This window comes from Phocoena sinus, chromosome 9 (assembly GCF_008692025.1).
Source record: "Phocoena sinus isolate mPhoSin1 chromosome 9, mPhoSin1.pri, whole genome shotgun sequence".
Taxonomy (NCBI): domain Eukaryota; kingdom Metazoa; phylum Chordata; class Mammalia; order Artiodactyla; family Phocoenidae; genus Phocoena; species Phocoena sinus.
The window spans coordinates 3,200,062-3,222,077 of record NC_045771.1 but is presented as its reverse complement, the minus strand read 5'-3'; the positions used below and the strand labels follow the sequence as shown (position 1 = coordinate 3,222,077).

Genomic DNA, 22,016 nt, shown 5'->3' with positions numbered 1-22,016 from the left:
GGGATCCTCAAAGTCTAGATCCACCAGAAGTCAGCAACGCAAAACTTCAGTATGCAGGATGGGGCCCCAAGGGTCAACAGCTGGTAAGCACGTCGCTTTCAGTGACCAACTTTCTGTGTTGAAGTTTCCGTTTTATACACTGAATGTATCTCACTATACTCAGAATCTGTATTTGTGTGAATTTAAGTTTTGAAAAAGTCCCCAGAACATCTGCAGATGTAAATGGCCATTTCTTTGCTTGAGAACAGTCTTGCAATTGGGAGAGCATATGCCTTGGTTCTGGTACCCTTTATCCTTAAAGCAGTCCCTGACTGGAGCTGTGTGTGTATGGACTATAGACGTACTGTGAATCTGAGATACACCTCGTCAGAGGGCCGCAGATGGGAGCGATCAGAATCATGGAGTCGTGAAAGGTCCTTCTGCTTTGCTCTTGGAGCTCTGGCTCTTTTCTTTGGCAGGTTTTATGAGAAAAGTAGATGTGCTGGCCATGGTAGAGCCGGGCTCCCTGCAAGTAGCATCTGCGGAATCCTCCACAGCTAGTGTGGCCCTCTCTGCGTTACCCTGACCATCTTCATGGATTCCCACTCAAACTGGCAAAGCTAAGATGTTTCAAGAAACTGAATGGCCAGGATGGTGTAGTGAAAAGGGGTCTGAGCAACCGGTTAGAAGACAAAGGTTCTAACCCTGGGTGTTCACAAGCTAGCTGCCAGGCTGCTGTCACCTGGCCCAGCTACTGAGTGAAAAATCTGGATGAGGTGACCTTGCAGGTTTGTCCCAACTCCAGCGTTACATTTGTCTTAAACCGGATGATAGTTGTCAGTTCCGTTCAGGAGGTTGCAGAAAGTGTCTGCGGTTTGAAGGTCAGGTGGCATGGTGGCTGATCATGTCCCCATTTTCTCCTACGTCTTTAAGCTGATTAACAAAGCTGCATTTTAAAAGCTTTCTTTTCCCAGAAAAAGCGCAGAAAATGATCATTTTTTAAAATCTTGGGGCAAGATTCTATTGGATAGGCTGCCTGCTGTCTTAGGAATTAAAACAGTCCTGCTTTCCCCAATAGTACAATTATTTTTTCTTGGTTTCGTATTAATTCCATTGCCTCAAACCGATCTGAAGCAACAGGAGGGTATCGGCCACGAGGCTGCTTTAGCTGTTACCCCGGTGTTCCTGGTGCTGCGCACTTCGTGAGCAGAGGTTTCGAAAGGCACATGTGAGGATCTAAGCCAGTGACAGCAGGCCAGCAGGGTGCTGCGGGCTGACTCGGCAGGATGACAGCAGTCCATCAACGCAGTCAGAACCAGGAGAGAAGAGTCATCATTGCTCAAAGGCGCTAACTCTTACCCGAGGAAAAACTGCAATTCCACAGGAGACTGTAGAAGACCTAAGTGTTTAAGACTCACGTGACTGATCTGATAGCTAAGTCCCTCTGAAAATCAACGATGGAAACGTTCTGGGAAGCAAATCTTTCCCACATCCGTCAAGTCATTCCGTAAACGTGACACTGCACCTCCATAGCGGGCTCTCCCCTTTCTCCTTGGTCCTTTGGGGGCCCACGGCACCACTCGGGGCGGGGGCGGGCACGGGGAATGGGCACCTTACTGAGTGGCCATCGTCCAGCCGTTTTATCGTCATCCGGAAAAGAACATGAGGACCCGGGCACTGTCGGGTTGTCTTCCTGCCTGCGCAGTGATTCTCACTAAACCTGCAGGCTCACGTGGGCCCGTGGGGGAGGCCGGATGCTATAACAAGGTCGTGCCCCCTAGGCCTGCCTTCTGGAAAGGACTTGCAATTTAAGGAAAAATCAACCCACAGCTGCAAAAGGAGGTGGTGTGTATTGCACGCATGCACACGCACACACACACACGCCTTAGGATTCTGTCCGGAATGCGGCGCAGCTGGGGCCCTGGGCTCATCATTCTCTGGGCAGCTTACTCATTGGCCAGTCCCTCCCCTGCCTGAAGCCACCGCTGCCTCCTGTAAACTGACTTTACACTCATGCCAGGCTTCCCAGTGGACGGGGCTGGGTTAAGTGATTACAGAAGTTAGTATATTCATCTCTTAAAGAATAACCGGCAGCATAAGCAGGCATCACATTCTCTGAGAAAGCTCCCCTGCCCGCACGGCCGGGTGGCACCTCCGGAGCCCACGTGTCACCGTGCGATCTCCTGTCACACAGTTTCCTGCCCACACATCTCTCCGCGGTGAGGCGGCCTTTGGTCTAAGCCTCGAGCACTTTTCGTCTGTGTGTTCTGAGTGCCTAGCTCAACACCTGGCGCTGAGGAAATATCTCTTGAGGTCAAAAGTGAATGCGTGAATGGACGGGTTAATAATCAGCTGATACATTCTTGTGGTCCTCAACCACTTAAACATAAAGTAATCGGGTGGACACAAGTAGCCAGAATCTGCGTGTACGTTTAGGATGTTACTGACGGGGAGGGAAGTTCGGCTTCCTTTCTGTGCAAGGAAGCAAAGGTTCGGTTAAGTAGTAATTGCCAGTATTTGAGCTTAGTACCAGAAGTACTCATGTGCTCATGGAATTTTTGAGTTTTTAAACTTTTTTAACTTTGCAGTTTTTATTATACTGTTCTTGTACTGAGTCTAGTAGGCAGTTCAGCTCATCACTGAGAAACTATCCTATAGCTTGGAGCAGGGGTCAGCAAACTTTTCCCATAAGGGGCCAGGTAGTAAATGTTTCAGGGGAGGAAATGCCCTCTTGGCCATCCTTACCTGGGGAGGCCTGACCCCTGGGACCAGCACCCAGTTGACCAGTACTCCCAGTGGGCACTCTTGCCAAAGAAAATTCAAAACCCACAAGCAGGCCTTGTAAACACTAACGAATCTCATTGCCATTTTATTTTAAAAAGTAAATATTGCTCCCCAAAGGAAATCGACTCTAATTTCAATGAGTAATTCTCCTTCGGGAGCAGAGAACACAGCTGTGGTTAAAGTTCACCAGAGAACTTTCCCAGCATCGCCACCTCCTCGTGAGGAGGGGTCTCAGCGATACATTTGGGTCGGGAACCCCATAAACCACAGGAAGATGACACTGGGCACCAGGAGGGGCTTAAAGGCATTTTCTCCAATGCTTCGACGTGGCCTCCAATTAGTGGCTCTTACCTTTTAGGGTAGATTTTGTTAGACCTTCAATCACATCGTAGGTCATGAACACTGCCAGGAACACTGGTCTCTGCACTGTTAGAGGGGAGGGAAAACCTTGACCTTGGGGAGGCCTCCATTCTGCCGGAAAGTCACTTCTGAAATGGTGCTGGTCTGTGGTCTTGGTTGTTCAAGACGGATAACCAGGTTGTTTCCAGAATTCGACATCATCTACTGAAAGCCTAGAGATAGGAAAATGGATTTGGATAGATTAAATGGGATTAAGTGAGAAAATACATGTAAAACTTTGAACAGATTCCTCCCCCTTGCTTCCCCTTTCTCCCATTCTTTATGCGGTCAGTATACGTAGTGATTTACACTAAAACATAGACTATATCAAAATTTCTCTCCATACTGTATCATTCTCCAGGTGTCCTCTGCAGACGAGTCTCTGCCTAAGTTGAGAACGTCTCTGAGTTCTTTGATCTTTTCGTGAAGCCCTGCCCCCGCGCGTGTTTGTCTATTTATGTGAGGTTTTGTCTCTGCTGACCTAGAATATGATCAGATTATCCTTTCATTTCCTTGCATGTCATCTCTGCTAGAGACATTTAGTAAAAACACACAAACACTGAGGGCAGCTGCAGTGGCCTTCCTTGTGTTTACAGCTGACGGCGTTTGAGTTCAGGCCTCTTCAGGGCACCTTGCGGGCTAACACACCAGCACAGGGAACTTGGTGAATTTGTCGCATAGCAATGTTTTCTTTTAGAACCACGTGACGTGGGAACTTCTGCAATCGCGACTGCACAGCATTAGACAACATTAAGAATTTGAGGCTGGAGTCTGTGCAGGTCCACTTGGTGGATCAGAAACAAAGAGACTGGGCCTCTCTTTGCTTGGCCTGCTCCCAGGATGGGGACAAATGAACAATAAGCCAGTCGGAAAGTCTTCAGAATTGCAAAGTGAAGAGCGAGCAGAGGGGTTGGTGAGGGAACCTGGTGGCAGACAGGGCTGGCGCCGTCCTTGGGGAGCGGATGGGGTTGGGGATGTGGCAGCCCAATGGAAGAAAACTAAGGAGTGCTCAGGGCTCTGCATCCCCACTCAGAAGAGGAAGCTGACTTACCCATCATCGCCCAGGGCGGGAGGCTATGGTACGGATGACAGTGAGCTACTGCTCTGTGTCTCCCTGGAGACCAGAGAACAAAGTGAAGCATGTTTACCAAAGTTGGGATTCACCTTGACTTCACGATGACATGGCTTGTTAGACCCTAGGATACTTTTCCAGGCAAAATCATGGATAGAATAATTTATCCAGGAGAGGCAAGGAGTCTTTGTTTAACAAAGTTGCTTTTTTTCACGAACGGTTCAGATATCAGCTCTCCTGACAAGGTCTCAGGGCAGTGGGGACTGGACTCCTAAGCATTTGCCCATAGCCCCAGAACTCTCGGGGGGTGACAGATGTGGGCTGTCAGCCAGCTAAACGTGAAGGACCTGGCAGGCCAGTCCTTTTGTGTATGCACAGTTTGGACGCTCATCTGTTTACTGAACACTCCCCGTGTCCTGGACCCTCTGCCAGATCCTGGAGCTGCAGAAGGGAGGCATGGTTCTTTCCTCACCGACTTCCGCTTCTGATGGAAGGTGCCTCTGTCACCACAGTCAACAGCTCTTGGCAACCATGATTGCTTCGTGTTGCGCGGTCGCCCTCAGAAATGTTCCCCGCCCTGTCTCTGTCCACTCCGCCCAGACTTAGTGTCCTGTCCACAGCGGGAGCTGCAGGAGATCGGTAGCTGCCCAAGCCTCTTGGACCCTCCAGTCTGGATAAAATGATTCCGCTGGAACAAAGCCCTCCCAGGTCTCTCCCTGCTCAGCCAGGACACTGAAGTCCGGGCCTCCTCCCAGGAGTGAACTACGTCACCTGCTGTCCTGTTGATTCTCTCCAGCCCCACACGTCCATCGGGCTTTCCTCCCCGAGTTCCAGCCGCCTTTCCTCATGGAAATCTTTACACCTGTGTTCTCCGAGTTACCTGGTGGAGACAGCTTTGCAGAGTCTTGGGCCGGGCTGTACCTTAGTGATGATTACACTTCTTAGGCCTGGGATGTAACAGCTGTGACTCTAAAGGCCTGAGTCCGCTCTAAGGAAAGTAAGCTTTAAAAGTGAACTTCTTAGGAGCCCTTTTGTGTCAGTGCTCTTTTCCCACCTACTTAACAACATCATTTTATCAAAGGAGGTTATTTTTCTTTCTAACGTGTCACCAGCAGAAAAAAAAAAAAAGAAAGCGAGGGTCTTACTTCACCTGTTCACTGGCACCGACTCATGCTTCTTCCTCCCAGATGGCATCACGGTATGCTTCTGTGGGTCAGTGGAAGGTTCAGGAAAATCCAGGCGGAAGGTTTTTGCACTCCCACTGGGTCACTTCATAGCATTCGAGTTCCCACTTTAAAGAAAACAAAATTTTATTTTTATTTTTTTTCCTCTAAATACAACCTTTATTATGATCCTTAAATTTTTGATGAAGTATTTTCATTTTCACTTCCTTCCAAACCATTTGTAATTTCAGATTTGATTTCTTTTTTTTGTTTTGTTTGTTTGTTTTTTGTGGTACGCGGGCCCTCACCGCTGTGGCCTCTCCCGTTGTGGAGCACAGGCTCCAGATGCACAGGCTCAGCAGCCATGGATCACGGGCCTAGCCGTTCCGCGGCATGTGGGATCCTCCCACACTGGGGCACGAACCCGTGTCCCCTGCGTTGGCAAGCGGACTCTCCACCACTGCGCCACCAGGAAGCCCCTGATTTCTTTTTTGATCCAAGGTATTTTATTAATTATAATTTCAATCTGTTTAAAAAACTACTTATTCCTAGCTTTATTTTAATCATAGAGCATACCCTATACAGTTTCTTTAGCCAAGTATATAATTAATTCTTGTAAACAAACATTCTACGGATATATATACACGATGTATTTTTCCATTTAAAAACTATAAAATTGTATTATTCAGTTCTTTTTTGTAGATCCTCATTTTTGATCTAACACAGCTGTCTAATTCTGAAATAGGCAGAATAAAGGTTACCAATATATTTGTGTTTTAATTAAATTTTAATTGCTTTTCTGTGTATTTTTGCTTTATATTCAGTTGCTATGCATTTCGATGCATGAAGGCTTATGACAGGTATATGTTTATTCTGTCTAGTATTTTTAACCTAGATTCATTATCTGATTTTATTTTTTTAATTTGAAAACGAATTTTTAAAAATAGCTTATTACCGTTGTAAAAATTCATGCTACTGAAATGTCAATAATTCAGCATAAGATACTAAATGAAGAAGTTGTTCTTGAAAACACTTCGTCAAATGGAATAAATGGCAGAGAGAATAGACGCGAGGATTGGAGTGCATTTGCCTCTTGCCCCTCTCAGGTGTGGGTGCCTGCAGAGGGCTTGGCAGCCGTGGGGAAGACCTCAGCTCTCAGGGTGACAGCCAAGTGCAGGTAGAAGGGCCCAGTGGGTGGCGCTCACCCTGCAACACTGAGCTCAAAGGATGGGCAGGTGTAGCCAGGACACCTTCCACTACACCGGGAGTCCAGGAACCAACGCAGATTTGAACCTAGAAGCCTTGAGCTAGCATCACAACCACCTCATCCGTCTCAGAATCTGAAGGCCCCCATCTTAAGCCTTAAAAGGAGAAGGAAGTTTTATTTAATTTGTTTCGGTTTTCAAAACCAAAACATTAATTATTAGTTATTATTTCATTAATAATAAAAACATTGGAGCCGGAGGGTCATATTCGGATCTTGCTGCTGGCACGTGCCAAAGGCATGGTCTGGATTAAAATACTTAACTTCTTAAGACCTCAGTTTCCTCACCTGTAAAATGGAGATAACAGTGCATATCTTGTAGGGGTCACCATATGGATTAAGTTAATCTGTTTAAAGTACGTGGAATGGAACCTGGTATGAAGAAAGTGCTCGCTGAGGGATGGCATTTATTGTTGTTCTTGCTGTTAGGGTTATTACGTGGCTTAACCAAAATGTAGAGAATGAGAACAAAATATGAATTTCATCAGATGAGAGTCTGGTATGTGTAGGAAGTTGAGTGGGGCTGCGTTTGATAGAGCGGGGCGATGCCAGCTATAACGGAGGGTCTGGGTGGGGGGCCACGGGCTGTCTCTTCCGCGACTCTTCTCCGACTCGTAGCGGGGAGGGAAGCCGTTCGCCAGATGCACCATCAACTCCTATGCCTCTAAGCCTTTGGCTCCACGTCGGTTTTCAAACGTGTCTCTTTAGAAAAGACCGTTATCAGGTGACAGTTCCCCTGCGCTGATGCCACCGCAGGATTATCCCTGGAGGAACAGAGAGAATAGTTCCTTATAAGAAGCCTGGGCAGTATATGTGTATATAAGTCCATCCCACTCTCTCTCTTCGTCCCAGCTTACCCTTCCCCCTCCCCGTGTCCTCAAGTCCATTCTCTACATCTGCATCTTTATTCCTGTCCTGCCCCTAGGTTCTTCAGAACCATTTTTTTAAAAATTCCATATATATGTGTTAGCATACGGTATTTGTTTTTCTCTTTCTGACTTCACTCTAAATAGATAGCTAGTGGGAAGCAGCCGCATAGCACAGGGAGATCGGCTCGGTGCTTTGTGACCGCCTAGAGGGGTGGGATAGGGAGGATGAGAGGGAGATGCAAGAGGGAGGAGATATGGAGATATATTTATATGTATATGTATCGCTGATTCACTTTGTTATAAAGCAGAAACTAACACACCATTGTAAAGCAATTATACTCCAATAAAGATGTTAAAAAATAAATAAATAAAATATGTCCTACAAAATAAAATAAAATAAAATAAAAAAATAAGAAGCCTGGGCAGTCAATGCCCAGAACATACTCATCCTTTAACTGGAAGCTAGTTTCCTTGGACCATAATCTCCCCGCCCTTCCCCCCACCCCACCTTCTGCTCCCTGGTGACCACCGTTCCACTCTCGGTTGCCATGAGTTCGGATTTTTTAGATTCCACATATAAATGAGATCATACAATATTTGTCTTTCTGTCTGACTTATGAAATGCTAATTAAGTGAGTGGAAGGAGGTAATCGTTTTGCAGTAGAGAAGTGTATCAATCAATGTGCTGTACACCTTAAATTTACCCAGTGATACATGTCAGTTACATCTCAGTAAAGCGGAGGCGGGGGCAGGCGGGAATCCCACAAGCCTGTGGGACCTCCTGTCTCCTTCTCCCTCCTGTAAACCAGAGTCCCCAGCCCCGGGACCTCCAGCTGGTCGCTGTTCTCCAGTCCTTACCAGCAGCCACAGCGAACTGAGCAGAAATGGATGAGCTGCCTCCCCCAGGTCACAGTCCCCAAGGGCATTACTGCTCACCCAGTTCTGAAAACAAAGGGGGCAGGGAGCGTTTCATCCACGTTGACAAGTCCGACGAGGGGAGAAAGATTGATCTTTCCAGCAAGAGAAGATTATTTAATGAAATGTCATAGACATGGGGAGAACCAGACTGAAGTGACACCCCATTAATAACTTATAAAAGTCTCTAATCAGTTTGGGTTAGTTTGGTATCCATTGTAAAAACATTCATCATGGGCACTGAAGTCCATGACAGCAGCCAAAAAATTAATGCCTGGGGATGGAAGTCGCCTTATGTCCTCAAATAACGGATGGAGCCGGTTCAGTCCGTGATTTACTAGCTCTGCCAAGGGTACCCTTCAAATTTAAGGCAACGTGTTATCACTTCATGGCTCTGTGGGACTCAGTCACTTCAATATTTACTTGCACTCAAGTAAATAAGCTGAGTTTTCAGCAAATAACCTGGATGGATGGGGCGGAGCTTCCCGATGATCACAGTCAGAGAACCAGGACGATTAGGAAGTGGTTGCCAGGGTTTTCCCTTTGACCAGCAGGTTCTCTGGAGATACAGGGGTTTCCAAACACAGAGGCAGCTTCGCCACTGGGGCGTTAGAGAGGAAGTGAGGGAAGCAGTGCAATTAGTAGATTATGACTCAGTGCGGATTCTTTTTAACTTCTGTCATGCTGTGTGAATATGGGGGGCATGAGAGAGAATTCATTCTCAAGACAGTATGAAAATATGTAGTAAGAGTCATAAAGACATTCCCGTACTTTAGCACAGAAACCCCTGTTAAAGAGAAGCCAAAAGCTACATAAACAAAGACATTCGTAATGCTTTTATCTATAATAATGATTTTAAAGGCTGGAAATATCCTACGTGCTTATAGGAGAGCAATTTGGTAAAGTGTGGTACATTGACAGGATGAGCCATTATACAACCATCAAAAAGCAGCAGGTAGACTGTATAGGAACAGGGGAAATATACCATCTACTAAATAAGATTAGAACTAAATGTAAGCTGTTTGGTATATATTTGCATATGGGGAAGGATAACTCTTTGGGCCTGGCCAGACTATGGGCATTTTACCCACTTCTAAAAGTTTCTTGGATGAGCAACATTACATATTCATTAAAAATTGGAAAGAAAGTGTATTGTCAAGGGCAAGGTTTAGGAATTCCACTCAGTAGACGTGTGTTCCAGCCAAGGGGGGGTGGGGGTCAAGCGTGGTGGTTTTTGCAAATTAGTCCTTGGGACGAGGGTGCCTTCAGTCCCACTGGGTTCAAAGCACTGTGCAGGCGCCCTTTCCCCCGGGCTCTGCTGCAAACCCTCAGGAGGGATTTTCCAGAATTGACTTGTAAGCCAAAAGCAATTAAGAAAAGGTGGACTCAGGGTTGAAAACCGGTCCTGACCTAGTTGTGCTCGTAGGTCTGTGAAGATAAACCATGTTCTCTTCCTCATCAGGGCTTCCCTAATGCGATCGTGGGAGCAGTGTATTATTTTTTTATAAAGAATCTAATTTTGAAGGGTGCCCACATCAGCCTTGAGCATATTAGGTTAGAGAATTTCAGGATAATCTATCAAATAGAATTAAAAAGCAGGACCAGAGTTCTGCATTAAGAAAGAGTGCATTTAATGATAGATTCCTTAGATAATGTAACAAGGCAGTTATAAATTAAAATAACCTTTTTAGACATTAGGACGTGGGGTGGAGGCCACAGTTCCATTTGCAGCCATGGACAAACCCATCATTTCCCATTATGTGCAGAACAGGTTCTGGACATTCAGATACTCCTTGCCAGGAGCCTTGGGGGTGATCTACACTATCTGTGCTGCCAAGAATCTCTTTAGTGTCTGTAATGGACTTACAGGATATTTTGCGGACTTCTCCCGTTTGGGTGGAGGGAACACCTCTCTCCCATGATTCCTGAAGTGTCTCACGATTGGAAAATATCAAAGTAGTGGCTCCGTCTCTTTGTCTCCATAAAATAACCATGACTTGTTGTTTCTCTAAACTGCTGTGATATTGTCAGCCCTACTTATTGTGGCAGTTAGTCAGCTTCCTCGTTTTATTATTCAGCTATTTCACTTGTGAATAACTTTATTTCCCAGACCACATGTAAGCTCTTCAAGGACAAAGAATGTTTTTCATTGCATTTCGATCTTCCCCAGCCCACGGCTCCACTGAGCAGAGTCCAGCTTCTCAGCAAATACCTGGTAAATGAGTGGTATCCCAGAGGGAAGATAAACTTAAATGTCAGATTTATGGACACAAGGTCCAAAATTCATGGAAATAGAAACACTTGATGTTGCAAATTAAAAATTTTAAGATTTAGCAACTTGTCTGATGCTTTAGACCGTGAACAGTTCAGCAGTTCAGACTGTGATCAATACATGGAAAGAATGCTGGATTTTTGAGTAAGACTTTTTTTTTTTATAAAATGTTTGCTGTGCTTTGAAAGATCTCAAAACAAATATGTGAATTTTCACTATTAAAACTTGTCAAGAAGGACAGGCTGGACTGAGTGTCTTGACCAAAGAGTGGGAACTCTTTGATTTTCCCCAGGAATTTCAGAGTACAAACGCACCCCTTCCTGTCCCAGCAAGATGCAGGTGATTTCATTCTGTTTGCTATCAGAGGGGACAATCAGACCTCACTGATGTGTGTCCTCACTCATCCTCTGGTTACTGCGTCTGGGTTGGTGAACAGCACAGAGACACGCAGGGCACCAGACAGAACATGTTCAGCTCACGTGAAACAAGATGCTTCTAAGAACTTTATCAACATCTTGGTCGGTTATGTGGGAATGATTCTTCCTGCCTTTTCTTCAAAACAGACCTCCCAGCACTCCTTTATAACACCATGTCAACCCTTACTGATTATTAGAAATCAGTTATAAATTTTGGAAAGTCACAATACTTCATTTTTTTTAAAGAACCCTTCTCGATACCAGTGTCTTCTTTCTGCCCTTTGACACGGTTATTCCCACAATCCACGAGGCTTTATTTTAGTCGCCTGACTCCTGGGGAATGCGGACGTCTCCTTATGACAGAACAAAGATGCGAGTGATCGTAATTAATCCATGAGTCAGTTTAAAAAAACAGACCTAGTTTTATGTATTTTACAGTGTGTTTATTTTATGTATATAGTGGCTGAAATTTAGTTCAGTTCAGTCATTTCCATTTATAAAGGATAATTAGCAAGTTTGTGAATTGATTTTTCTGTTTGTTCTTCAATTTGAAAACCTAATCATTTGTCTGACTGGTTTTAGTTTTTACCATAATGGCTTTGATGGCCATTAACAGCTGGAATTATGTTTTAATGTCCTCAGCTGGGCTTGGTTTAATAAGTGTAAATCACACATGTTGGTAAGCCAAGGCTAGGCCAATACTTTTATCTGACATCTCCCCAGCCCTGGTCTCCCCGGAGTCCTTGCCCACGTGAGCAATGCCTGCCCCGAACTTACCCAGACTAAGAATCTGGACTCACCATTGTTTCTGCCAAGCCTGCTGTGGCTACACTTGCAGTAATTGCTACTCAGTAAAGGGACCACCATCTCTTCCGCTGCCCAAGTCAGAAACCTGGCATCCGTGACTCCTCTGCCGTCCTCATCCCCAACTTGACCCATCAACAAGCCCTGTGAATTCTACTGTCTTGGTACTACTAGGCCCCATCCTGTCCCCTCCATTCCCATCATCACCTCCCACTGGACCCCTGTGATAGCTGCTGGCTTGGCCTCCTGCCCCGAGTCTACCCTGCTCCAGAACGTTCTGTAACTGAGTGATCATGTCGAACTCCTATGTAAAATCCTTCCCCTGCTGCATTGCCTTTAGGGGAAAGCCCAGACCCCTTAACGCTCCTGAGGTGCTGCCCCTGACACTGGTCTCCCCATCCCAGGCTGAGGACCAGTCATAATGAACACTCTGCAACTCCCCAAACGTCCCAGACCCTCTGCCCTCTGCACATGTATCCACACTGTCCCTGCACTCTAGAACACATTGCTAATCCCGCCCTTCACCCCGACCCCGAGCTCCTTTGCCTGGTGAAAGCCACCTTCTGGCCTCAGGAAGTATTCCCAGACCCTCACCCACAGCCGTGATTGGGCTGGAGACCCTCCGCTCATTCCCCTCCCCCGCTCATCATTCTGTGTGTCAGCTCCTTAAGAATAGGTACCTTCTCCTCTTCACTAATGTATCCTCAGCCCTGAAGTGCAGACTTGACTGTTCGTAAGCACTGAATGAGTACGCAAGGGCTGAATGAGGGACTTGATCCATTAAGTCATGTTATTGTTTTTATTGCAGTATAGTTGATTTACAACATTGTGTTAGTTTCCCGTGTACAGCAAAGTGATTCTGTTATACATGTATATACATTTTCATTTTCATATTTTTTTCCATTATGGTTTATCACAGGATACTGAATATAGTTCCCTTCGCCCTACAGTAGGTCCTTGTTGTTCATCCATTCTAAATATAATAGTTTGCATCTGCTAATCCCAAACTCCCAATTTATCCCTCCCCCATCCCCTTCCCCTTTGGTAACTATAAGTTTGTTTTCTATGTCTGAGTCTGTTTCGTAAATAAGTTCATTTGTGTCCTATTTTAGATTCCACAGATAAGTGATATCATGTGATATTTGTCTTTCTCTGTCTGACTTCCTTCACATAGTGTGATAATCTCTGGGTCCATCCATGTTGCTGCAAATGGCATTATTTCATTCTTTTTTATGGCTGAGTAATATTCCATTATATTGGGTTGGCCAAAACATTCGTTCAGGTTTTTCTGTAACATCTTATGGACAAACCCGAATGAAATTTTTGGCCAACCCAGTGTGTATGTGCCACACCTTTGTCCATTCCTCTTTATCCATTCCTCCAATATCTGGACGTTTAGGTTGCTTCCATGTCCTGGCTATTGTAAATAGTGCTGCTCTGAACATAGGCGTGCATGTATCTTTTTGAGTTAGAGTTTTCATCTTTGATATGTGGCCAGGGGTAGGATTGCTGGATAATATGGCATCTCTGTTTTTAGTTTTTGAAGGAACCTCTGTACTCTTCTCCATAGTGGCTACAACAATTTGCATTCCCACCAGTCGTGTAAGAGAGTTCCCTTTTCTCCACACCCTCTCCAGCATTTACTGTTTGTGGACTTTTTAATGATGGCCATTCTGACCGGTGTGAGGTGGCACCTCATTGTAGTTTTGATTTGCATTTCTCGAATAAGCGATGTTGAACATCTTTTAGCGATGTTGAACATCTTTTCATGTGCCTTTTGGCCATCTGTGTGTCTTCTTTGGAGAAATGTCTATTTAGGTCTTCTGCCTATTTCTTTCTTTTTTTTTTTTTTTTTTTTTTTTTTTTTTGCGGTACGCGGACCTCTCCCTGTTGTGGCCTCTCCCGTTGCGGAGCACAGGCTCCGGACGCGCAGGCTCAGCGGCCATGGCTCACGGGCCCAGCCTCTCTGCGGCATGCGGGATCTTCCCGGACCGGGGCACGAACCCGCGTCCCCTGCATCGGCAGGCGGACTCTCAACCACTGCGCCACCAAGGAATCCCTGCCCATTTATTGATGGGGTTGTTTCGTTTTTTTGTTATTGAGTTGTATGAGCTGTTGTGTATTTTGGAAATTAAATCCTTGTCGGTTACATCGTTTGCAGATATTTTCTCCCGGGTCCGTAGGTTGTCTTTTCATTTTGCTTCTGGTTTCCTTTGCTGTGCAGAAGCTTATAAGTTTGATTAGGTCCCGTTTGTTTATTTTTGCTACTTAAGGCATATTGTTTACCCAAAGTGGAAATCAGTTACCTTTTCTGATATAAGCATAAACCTGAGGTGCATTTGTCATATTTTTCCTGTATTTTCACCTGTTGTAACTGGCCTTCCATCTTAGGCCATAACTTGTAACATACCTCCCTTAAATCTTAACCTTTGCAGCCTCCAAATGAGTTATAATTACCCATGACGTGACGTTCAAGCTCAGGCTCAGGGAGCTTCCAGCAAATTTCCAGATTAAAAAAAAATTATTATTGCATGTGCATGTATTTATTTCGTTAAACTAATTTTCTCCATGGCCATACAAGCTCATATTTTCTAAATTCGCTGAGAAATGTGTATGTTTAACAGAATTTGAATCATTAAGATGTGCTCTGAAGTCACTGCTCTCTATTTCCTGTGATTCTAATCACCGCAGGACAAGGTTCGTGGTGGACTTGCTTAGTGAATTCTGTCTTTTAAATTTCCTGTTATTGCATTACAAGATTAACTGACTCCAAAATCTTCCTATCAAAAGGCAGAGAATAATAAAAGCATAAATTCATCAGTCAGTGGAAAAGTAAACTATCAATTCTAGGCTGATGAAACATAACAGAACCTCACTGTAGCACATCTCATTGTTCTGTGGCCTCTGCCATCTCCCCACATCCCTGTTGAATCGTATCTGAACAGTAAATCAGTGTCATAACAAAGCAGCCTATCAAGCAGCTGGTAGGCCTGCCTTTCGTCTCCTGTGTCATAAGGAAATGTGCCAGTGTTTTTGTAATTTCCCAGTGAGGTGGCAGAGTCTGTAAATCCTTTCTTCCAACAACCCTACAATTTTATTGGCCAAGCGTTCAACGGCCTGGTACACATTTAATGAAAACAAAGGGTTATTGTGGTAGGTGATTGTTTGAACTAGTGGTTCTTAGCTACTCTTTGACTTTTATAAAGACCAGTGCCTGGGCTCCATGCCCAGGGATTCTGGTGTGTTTGCACCAGGCAGGGCTTGGGCACTGCTAAATATCAAAGCTCCCAGGAACTTCTCATGTGCAGCCAGATTTGAGCATCACGGGTTCAGATGTCGGCAGGCTGGGTGGGGACTGCATGGTCTCTTTAATTACTCTGAAGCCTCGTGGACACCGTGCCAACTTCACAAAAAAACAAAGAATCTGTGAGATTGTTTTTAATCACCAGGCCTATAGCAAAGGAGTGTGTTGCATATAAAATCTCCAGTCATTAGAACATTCCCAGTGAAACCTTCACTTCCTGATGTCGGTGGTCGCTCATCGGGTCAGTGGGCACATCCAGGCAGATGCTGACTGCACTGCAGGTTGCCTTGGTCCTGGCCAATCAATTCAATTCAAAGTTAAGATCAGGATGTTACAAAATTATTGCTTTCTTTTTCTTCTAGCTCTGGGTGAGGAGTCGTTGCCCACATTGATAGACATTTTATGCAATGTTAATAATTTTTTTGTGATTTTCTCCAATCAAATCTATAAACAATAAAGTCTACTAAAAAGACAGCCATAACTAGCAAAAGTGCTAGATTTCAGACAGCAAGTTGTCACTACGTGGCTGCTTGGGTTGGGACATAACAGCTAATAATAAAGCAACCCTCTAATTAGGGCTTCCAAGGCACCAATTACCAAGACAGGCATTTCACATATATTGTCTCTTTTGTTCACCGTATCTCCATTTAACAGTGAGAAAATTGAAGTTCAGAAAATGTAAGTTGTTTCTCCCAAGATGACGTATTAATGATGATATCAGAACAGAAACCCAAGTCCTGCTTTTTTCTCTGCACCAAACTGTATGTCTGGGTTCAGTGTCTTCAGCTGAAAAACCAGAATGACTTATCTTGAGACCAAATGAGTTCATGTCTGTGAAAAGTCTTTGAAAATGCCTTAAATGCCCTGAAAATGCAAAGTGTTATTACTGGGAATGATGATATTTGTATTCAAGGCCACCCATATGAAACATTTTTGCAATATCAAGAAACTGGCTGTCTTCTGATACAGCCGCTGGTGTAGTTAATCTAACACACTTATCTTTCTCCCTACTCGCCTCCTAAAAGGAAATGAAACATTGACCTAACTGTGATATTTCGTCTGAAATCTCTGCAGCTTCCATAAATGAGCTGTCAGGGCCCCAGAGCAGGCACTAAACCCCAACCGGAATAAAATGCTCCTTCTGTAAGAGATGGATCATTAGTCCAGTGGGACGTACCCACACTTGAGTGATGTGCAAAGCCTTTTTAGAGGGTTAAACAAATAAAACTCTGAGTGCCCCCTTCCCTGGGGGTGACCTAAACATTTTTTTTTTAGTTTTCTACCTTTAACTATTTTATGTTTCAGATGCATTTTTATATCTTAATGAAATACTTTGTAAAGGCAAAGAATATATATGAAGTGTGAAGAATAATAAAATGAAGACCCACACACCGTCCACTCAGCATGGAACATGGAACATGGTCTCACTCCCCTCCCCCACCTGACAAGCAGACTCTGAATTTTCTTTACTCTTTCCTCCTATTTTTTTAAATAAATTTATTCTATTTACTTATTTTTGGCTGCATTGGGTCTTCGTTGCTGCGCGCGGGCTTTCTCTAGTTGTGGCGAGCAGGGGCTACTCTTCGTTGCAGTGCGTGGCCTTCTCATTGTGGTGGCTTCTCTTGTTGTGGAGCGCGGGCTCTAGGGTGCATGGGCTTCGGTAGTTGCAGCACGTGTAGTTGTGGCTCACAGACTCTAGAGCACAGGCTCAGTAGTTGTGGCACATGAGCTTAGCTGCTCCGTGGCACGTGGGATCTTCTGGGACCAGGGCTCGAACCCATGTCCCCTGCATTGGCAGGCGGACTCTTAACTACTGTGCCACCAGGGAAGCCCTCCTGCTATTTTTTGAAAAGTTTTACCACATGCTGATGAATCCCTAACAATAGATCAGTTATGGTTTTAACTTTAAATAACTGTTGGCATACCTTGTATGTACTCCTGTTCCTTGCTTTCTGCACTCAACACCGTTCGTGATATTTGTAGATATTTGTGATACATGTAGCTGTAATTGAACATTTTTCAATGCGGCTTGGTTGTCCATTGTACAAATATGTCCCAATGAGTTTATGCAGTCCCCTGCCCATGGATATGCAGTTCATTTCTAGTTAGTTTAAAATTTTTTTTAGTTTTGTTGAGTACATGTTGCTTATTTCCTGGTACACGTGCCAAAGTTTCTGTGGGTTTTAATTTGCATATAATTGATTACTAATGAGGTCGAACATTTTTTTACAGGTGTAATTATTGTTTATATTACATCTTCTATAAAATGCTTGTTCGTGCCTTACCTATTTTGCTTTTGGGTCACGTGTCCCTTTCTTATTGATATGTATATTTTCTTTATGTAGTGTTTTTTTACAAAATTTATATGCAGAAATCTGTTGTGTTTCTTTTTTTATTGAAGTAGAGTTGATTTACAATGTTGTGTTAGTTTCAGGTATACAGCAAAGTGATTCAGTTATATATATATATATGTATAATATATACATATATATGTATTCTTTTTCAGATTCTTTTCCATTATGATTTATCACAAAATATTTTTTTTAATTAATTAATTTTTGCTGGGTTGGGTCTTCGTTTCTGTGCGAGGGCTTTCTCTAGTTGTGGCAAGCAGGGGCCACTCTTCATCGCGGTGCGTGGGCCTCTCACTATCGCGGCCTCTCTTGTTGCGGAGCACAGGCTTCAGATGCGCAGGCTCAGTAGTTGTGGCTCACGGGCCTAGTTGCTCCACAGCATATGGGATCCTCCCAGACCAGGGCTCGAACCCATGTCCCCTGCATTAGCAGGCAGATTCTCAACCACTGCGCCACCAGGGAAGCCCCTATCACAGAATATTGAATATAGTTCCCTGTGCTATACAGTGGGTCCTTGTCCTTATATATTCCAAAATCTAATTATTTTTCCATTTTATTATTGCCAGTATTTTCTTGCACTTTACAGCTTGCCTTTTCACTATCATTTTGATATTTTTTTGATAGGAAAAGATGTTAATTTCAATGAGATAAAATTTATTCACTTACGGTTTGCATTTTTTATGTTTCTTTGAAGAGATTTTTCCTACCCTGAGAACATATCCTCCTACATGTCTTCTAACATTTTTGTAATTTCATCTTTCAAAATAAGTCTTTAATCCACCTAAAATTGACTTGGGAGTTGGGTGTGAAGTGGACTTACAATTATTTTTCCATAGGAATAATCACTGTCCCAGAACCATTTATTGAAAAAATCTTCCTTTCCTCACCGATCTTCAGGGCTGCCTCTACCATTTATCCACTTTCCTGTATGTGTAGGTTTGGTTTCAGACTCTCTGCTATGTCCCACTGGTCTTTTGTCTATTGATGTTACAGAACCACACATTTTTAATTATCATAGCTTTATAATAGGTATGACATCATACCTGTTGGCAGTTGGTATTGTTACATCTATTGTACTAGATGCACATGTTGCTCTTGGGGCGTGTCTTGGCTATCTTGGGTAGTGTGTGTGTTAGTTTTTTTTTAACATCTTTATTGGAGTATAATTGCTTTACAGTGGTGTGTTAGTTTGTGCTTTATGTGTGTGTTCTTTTAAAAACACTTTTGGGCGATTAGTCAGAGCTGCAGTAAATCTACACACCAGTTATGGGAGGGCTTATAAACTTCAGCTGTTGGACCTTCCAATACATGGTATAGTTGACTGTTTACTTTTTAAAAACATGTCTTTCACTACTAAAGTCAATCTTCTCTAATAAATTTCATGCAAATATTTGGCTTAAATGTATTCCTAGGTATTAGAATATTTTGGGAACTATTGCATGTATTTCTTTTTTTTAATATAATTTTTCTAGTTTATATATGCAAGTGAATAGAAATGCAGTTGACTTTTTATATTGATTTCATATCCCTCAGCCTTGCTAAACTCATTTAATTCCAAAAATTTATTTGTGATTTCTTTGGATTAAGGATTTAGGTAATCCTATCCTCTCCAAATGCTGACAAATTTATTTCTTCCTTTTTCACCCTGCTCTGTCTGCTTCCCTTATCTGTCTTGCTGTGCTGTCCAAGGCCAAGTGGTATAAAATGGTAATTGTGGGACTCTGATCCTTGTCTTGTTTTTGATCATAAAGGAAATGCTTACAGGTTTTCACCATTTAGTGTGAAGCTGCCACAGACTTATTTGGTAGATGCCCTTGACCAGTTTAAGGAAAGTCATTTCCATTTCTAGTTTGCTCTGAGGTTTTGTTTATTTCTTTGTTTTATTTTAGTTTTTTGTTGTTGCTATTGTGGTTTGTGTTCGTTATCTTGAATGGATTTTGAGCTTTGAAATGTGTTTTCTGCATCTACTGAGGTGATCCATGTGGCTTTTCTCCTTTAATCTGTCAGTGTAGTACTGTATAGATCAACAGAAAACCACCTTATGTTAGTAGGATAAATCCAATTAGATAAATCCAACTTTCTTATACGCATACATATTTTGCTTGGTTTTTTAAACCAACATTTTCTTTACAATTTTTGCATCTACGTTCATGAGTAAAACTGATCTACTAGTATGGTAAATACATTATTGAGTTAAGCTTAAATCACTTTATTAAAATGGTACTTAGGTACAGACGCAGAGCTCGGTATAAACTTACATAACATATATATATATATATAATTTACCAATTAACTTCAACAAATCTGTAAAATCAACAAATTTAAAAGGAGCAATACCAGTTTATGTTGCTGGTGATTATAGCACTGACTCTTCCTGCCTTTTCTTTTTCACACCTGTGTTACCCTATGCCATGTTATGAGTCAATTTCCTGTGACTTTTCTTTATTTGACCCCCTGAGAAACCTTCTTTGGAACAACAGAGCATGATATTATTGTTGCTTTGCTTGGCAGAGTTGTATTACTTACACATCAAATTCACTTTTATTCTTTTCTCACAACAACTCAAGTAGTGTCACTTGACTCTAATGTGCTTGTAAACATAAAGTCAGGAATTAAAAGTAGATGAGGACTTCCCTGGTGGTGCAGTGGTTAAGAATCTGCCTGCCGATGCAGGGGACATGGGTTCGAGCCCTCATCCGGGAAGATCCCACATGCCACGGAGCAACTAAGCCTGTGCACCACAACTACTGAGCCTGCGCTCTAGAGCCTGCGAGCCACAACTACTGAGCCTGCGCTCTAGAGCCTGCGAGCAATGACTACGGAAGCCCGCGTGCCTAGACCCCGTGCTCCACAACAAGAGAAGCCACCACAATGAGAAGTCCGTGCACCACAATGAAGAGTAGCCCCCGCTCGACACAACTGGAGAAAGCCCACGCGCAGCAACGAAGACCCAACGCAGCCAAAAATAAATTTAATTAATTGATTTTTAAAAAAGATGCTAAGACATCGTTGATAGTCATCTGGGAGGTCTAGAGTATGGCATTAATTTTATTAAGATTCTCATCAAAGTGAACATATGAAACTTAAAAATCTTTTAAAAGCATCTGTGTACTCAGCCTCCTAGGTTATTGTCACTTACTTGATATCCATCCAGAAGGAACCATCAGTGAGATTCGTTAGGCTGCTTTCCATTAGGAACAGCATAGATGATAAATGAAACAGTAGAACCTCCGTGAACAGTGAGCAGTATTTTAGATAAATCCTTGTGCCCTGGGCGGACTCCTCCAAGACCAGACACGTAGACACCACAGCTTTTCATACTGACTTTCGGTAATTTCTCCATCATGAACTTCAAAGAAAAGTGAGCTGGGGCTTCCCTGGTGGCACAGTGGTTAAGAATCCGCCTGCTAATTCAGGAGACACAGGTTCGAGCCCTGCTCCGGGAAGATCCCACATGCCGCAGAGCAACTAAGCCCGTGCACCACAACTACTGAGTCTGCGCTCTAGCACCCGTGAGCCACAGCTACTGAGCCCGCATGCCACAACTACTGAAGCCCGTGCGCCTAGAGCCTGTGCTCTGCAACAAGGGAAGCCACCGTGATGAGAAGCCCGTGCACCACAACGAAGAGTAGCCCCTGCTCGCTGCAACTAGAGAAAGCCTGCGTGCAGCAACAAAGACCCAACTCAGCCAAAAATAAATATATTTATTTAAAAAAAAAAGTGAGGGCTTCCCTGGTGGCGCAGTGGTTGAGAGTCTGCCTGCCAATGCAGGGGACATGGGTTCGTGACCCGGTCTGGGGGGATCCCGCATGCCGCGGAGCGGCTGGGCCCCGTGGGCTGTGGTCGCTGGGCCTGCGCGTCTGGAGCCTGTGCTCCGCAACGGGAGAGGCCACAACAGTGAGAGGCCCGCATACCGGGAAAAAAAAAAAAAAGAGCTGTGTCCGTGGACCCACAGTGCTCTCTGTTTTCTGTATATGTGCAGCTGTCTCAGCCTGAGGGAAGAGGAGAAATGGTCCAGCCGGCTGGGACTAGTTCCCTCCAAATGGGCCCCTCCCGATTCTGAGGCACCAGAAGGGCCTGATTTCCTTCCCAGTCAGCCTCTGCATGTATCTTACAGACAGGCCAGTGGTTATTTCTCCTTTACAGCTGCTCATTTTAACCGGACCTGCAGTAAGTGAAAATGTTGAGGACAGAAAAAAAAAAACCCTGGTTTCATTTGCTCTGATCTCTTTTCCCTCATGATAATGTCCATAAGCCCCATTCATTCAATGGTGTTTGAGCACCTTCTGTTTGCCAGGCAACCCACAGCCTTAAGGACCACCAGCTGCTATGTGTTCCCTGATGGCTCCACCATCCTGTTTACACCAAATAGATAAAGCAAGGCTGGTAAAGCCAGGAACATCTTTCACTGTTTTGCTTCA

General features: G+C 43.9%; 1 protein-coding gene across 1 annotated transcript in view; it reads left to right on the top strand.

Moving 5' to 3' along the window:
* Positions 1–22,016, top strand: part of DPP6 (dipeptidyl peptidase like 6) — a 776,249-nt gene that overhangs the window by 563,966 nt on the left and 190,267 nt on the right. Inside the window, exon 7 of the mRNA XM_032643847.1 lies at positions 2–83. Within this exon, the coding sequence (XP_032499738.1) occupies positions 2–83 (82 nt within the window). The remainder of the gene's footprint in view (position 1; positions 84–22,016) is intronic.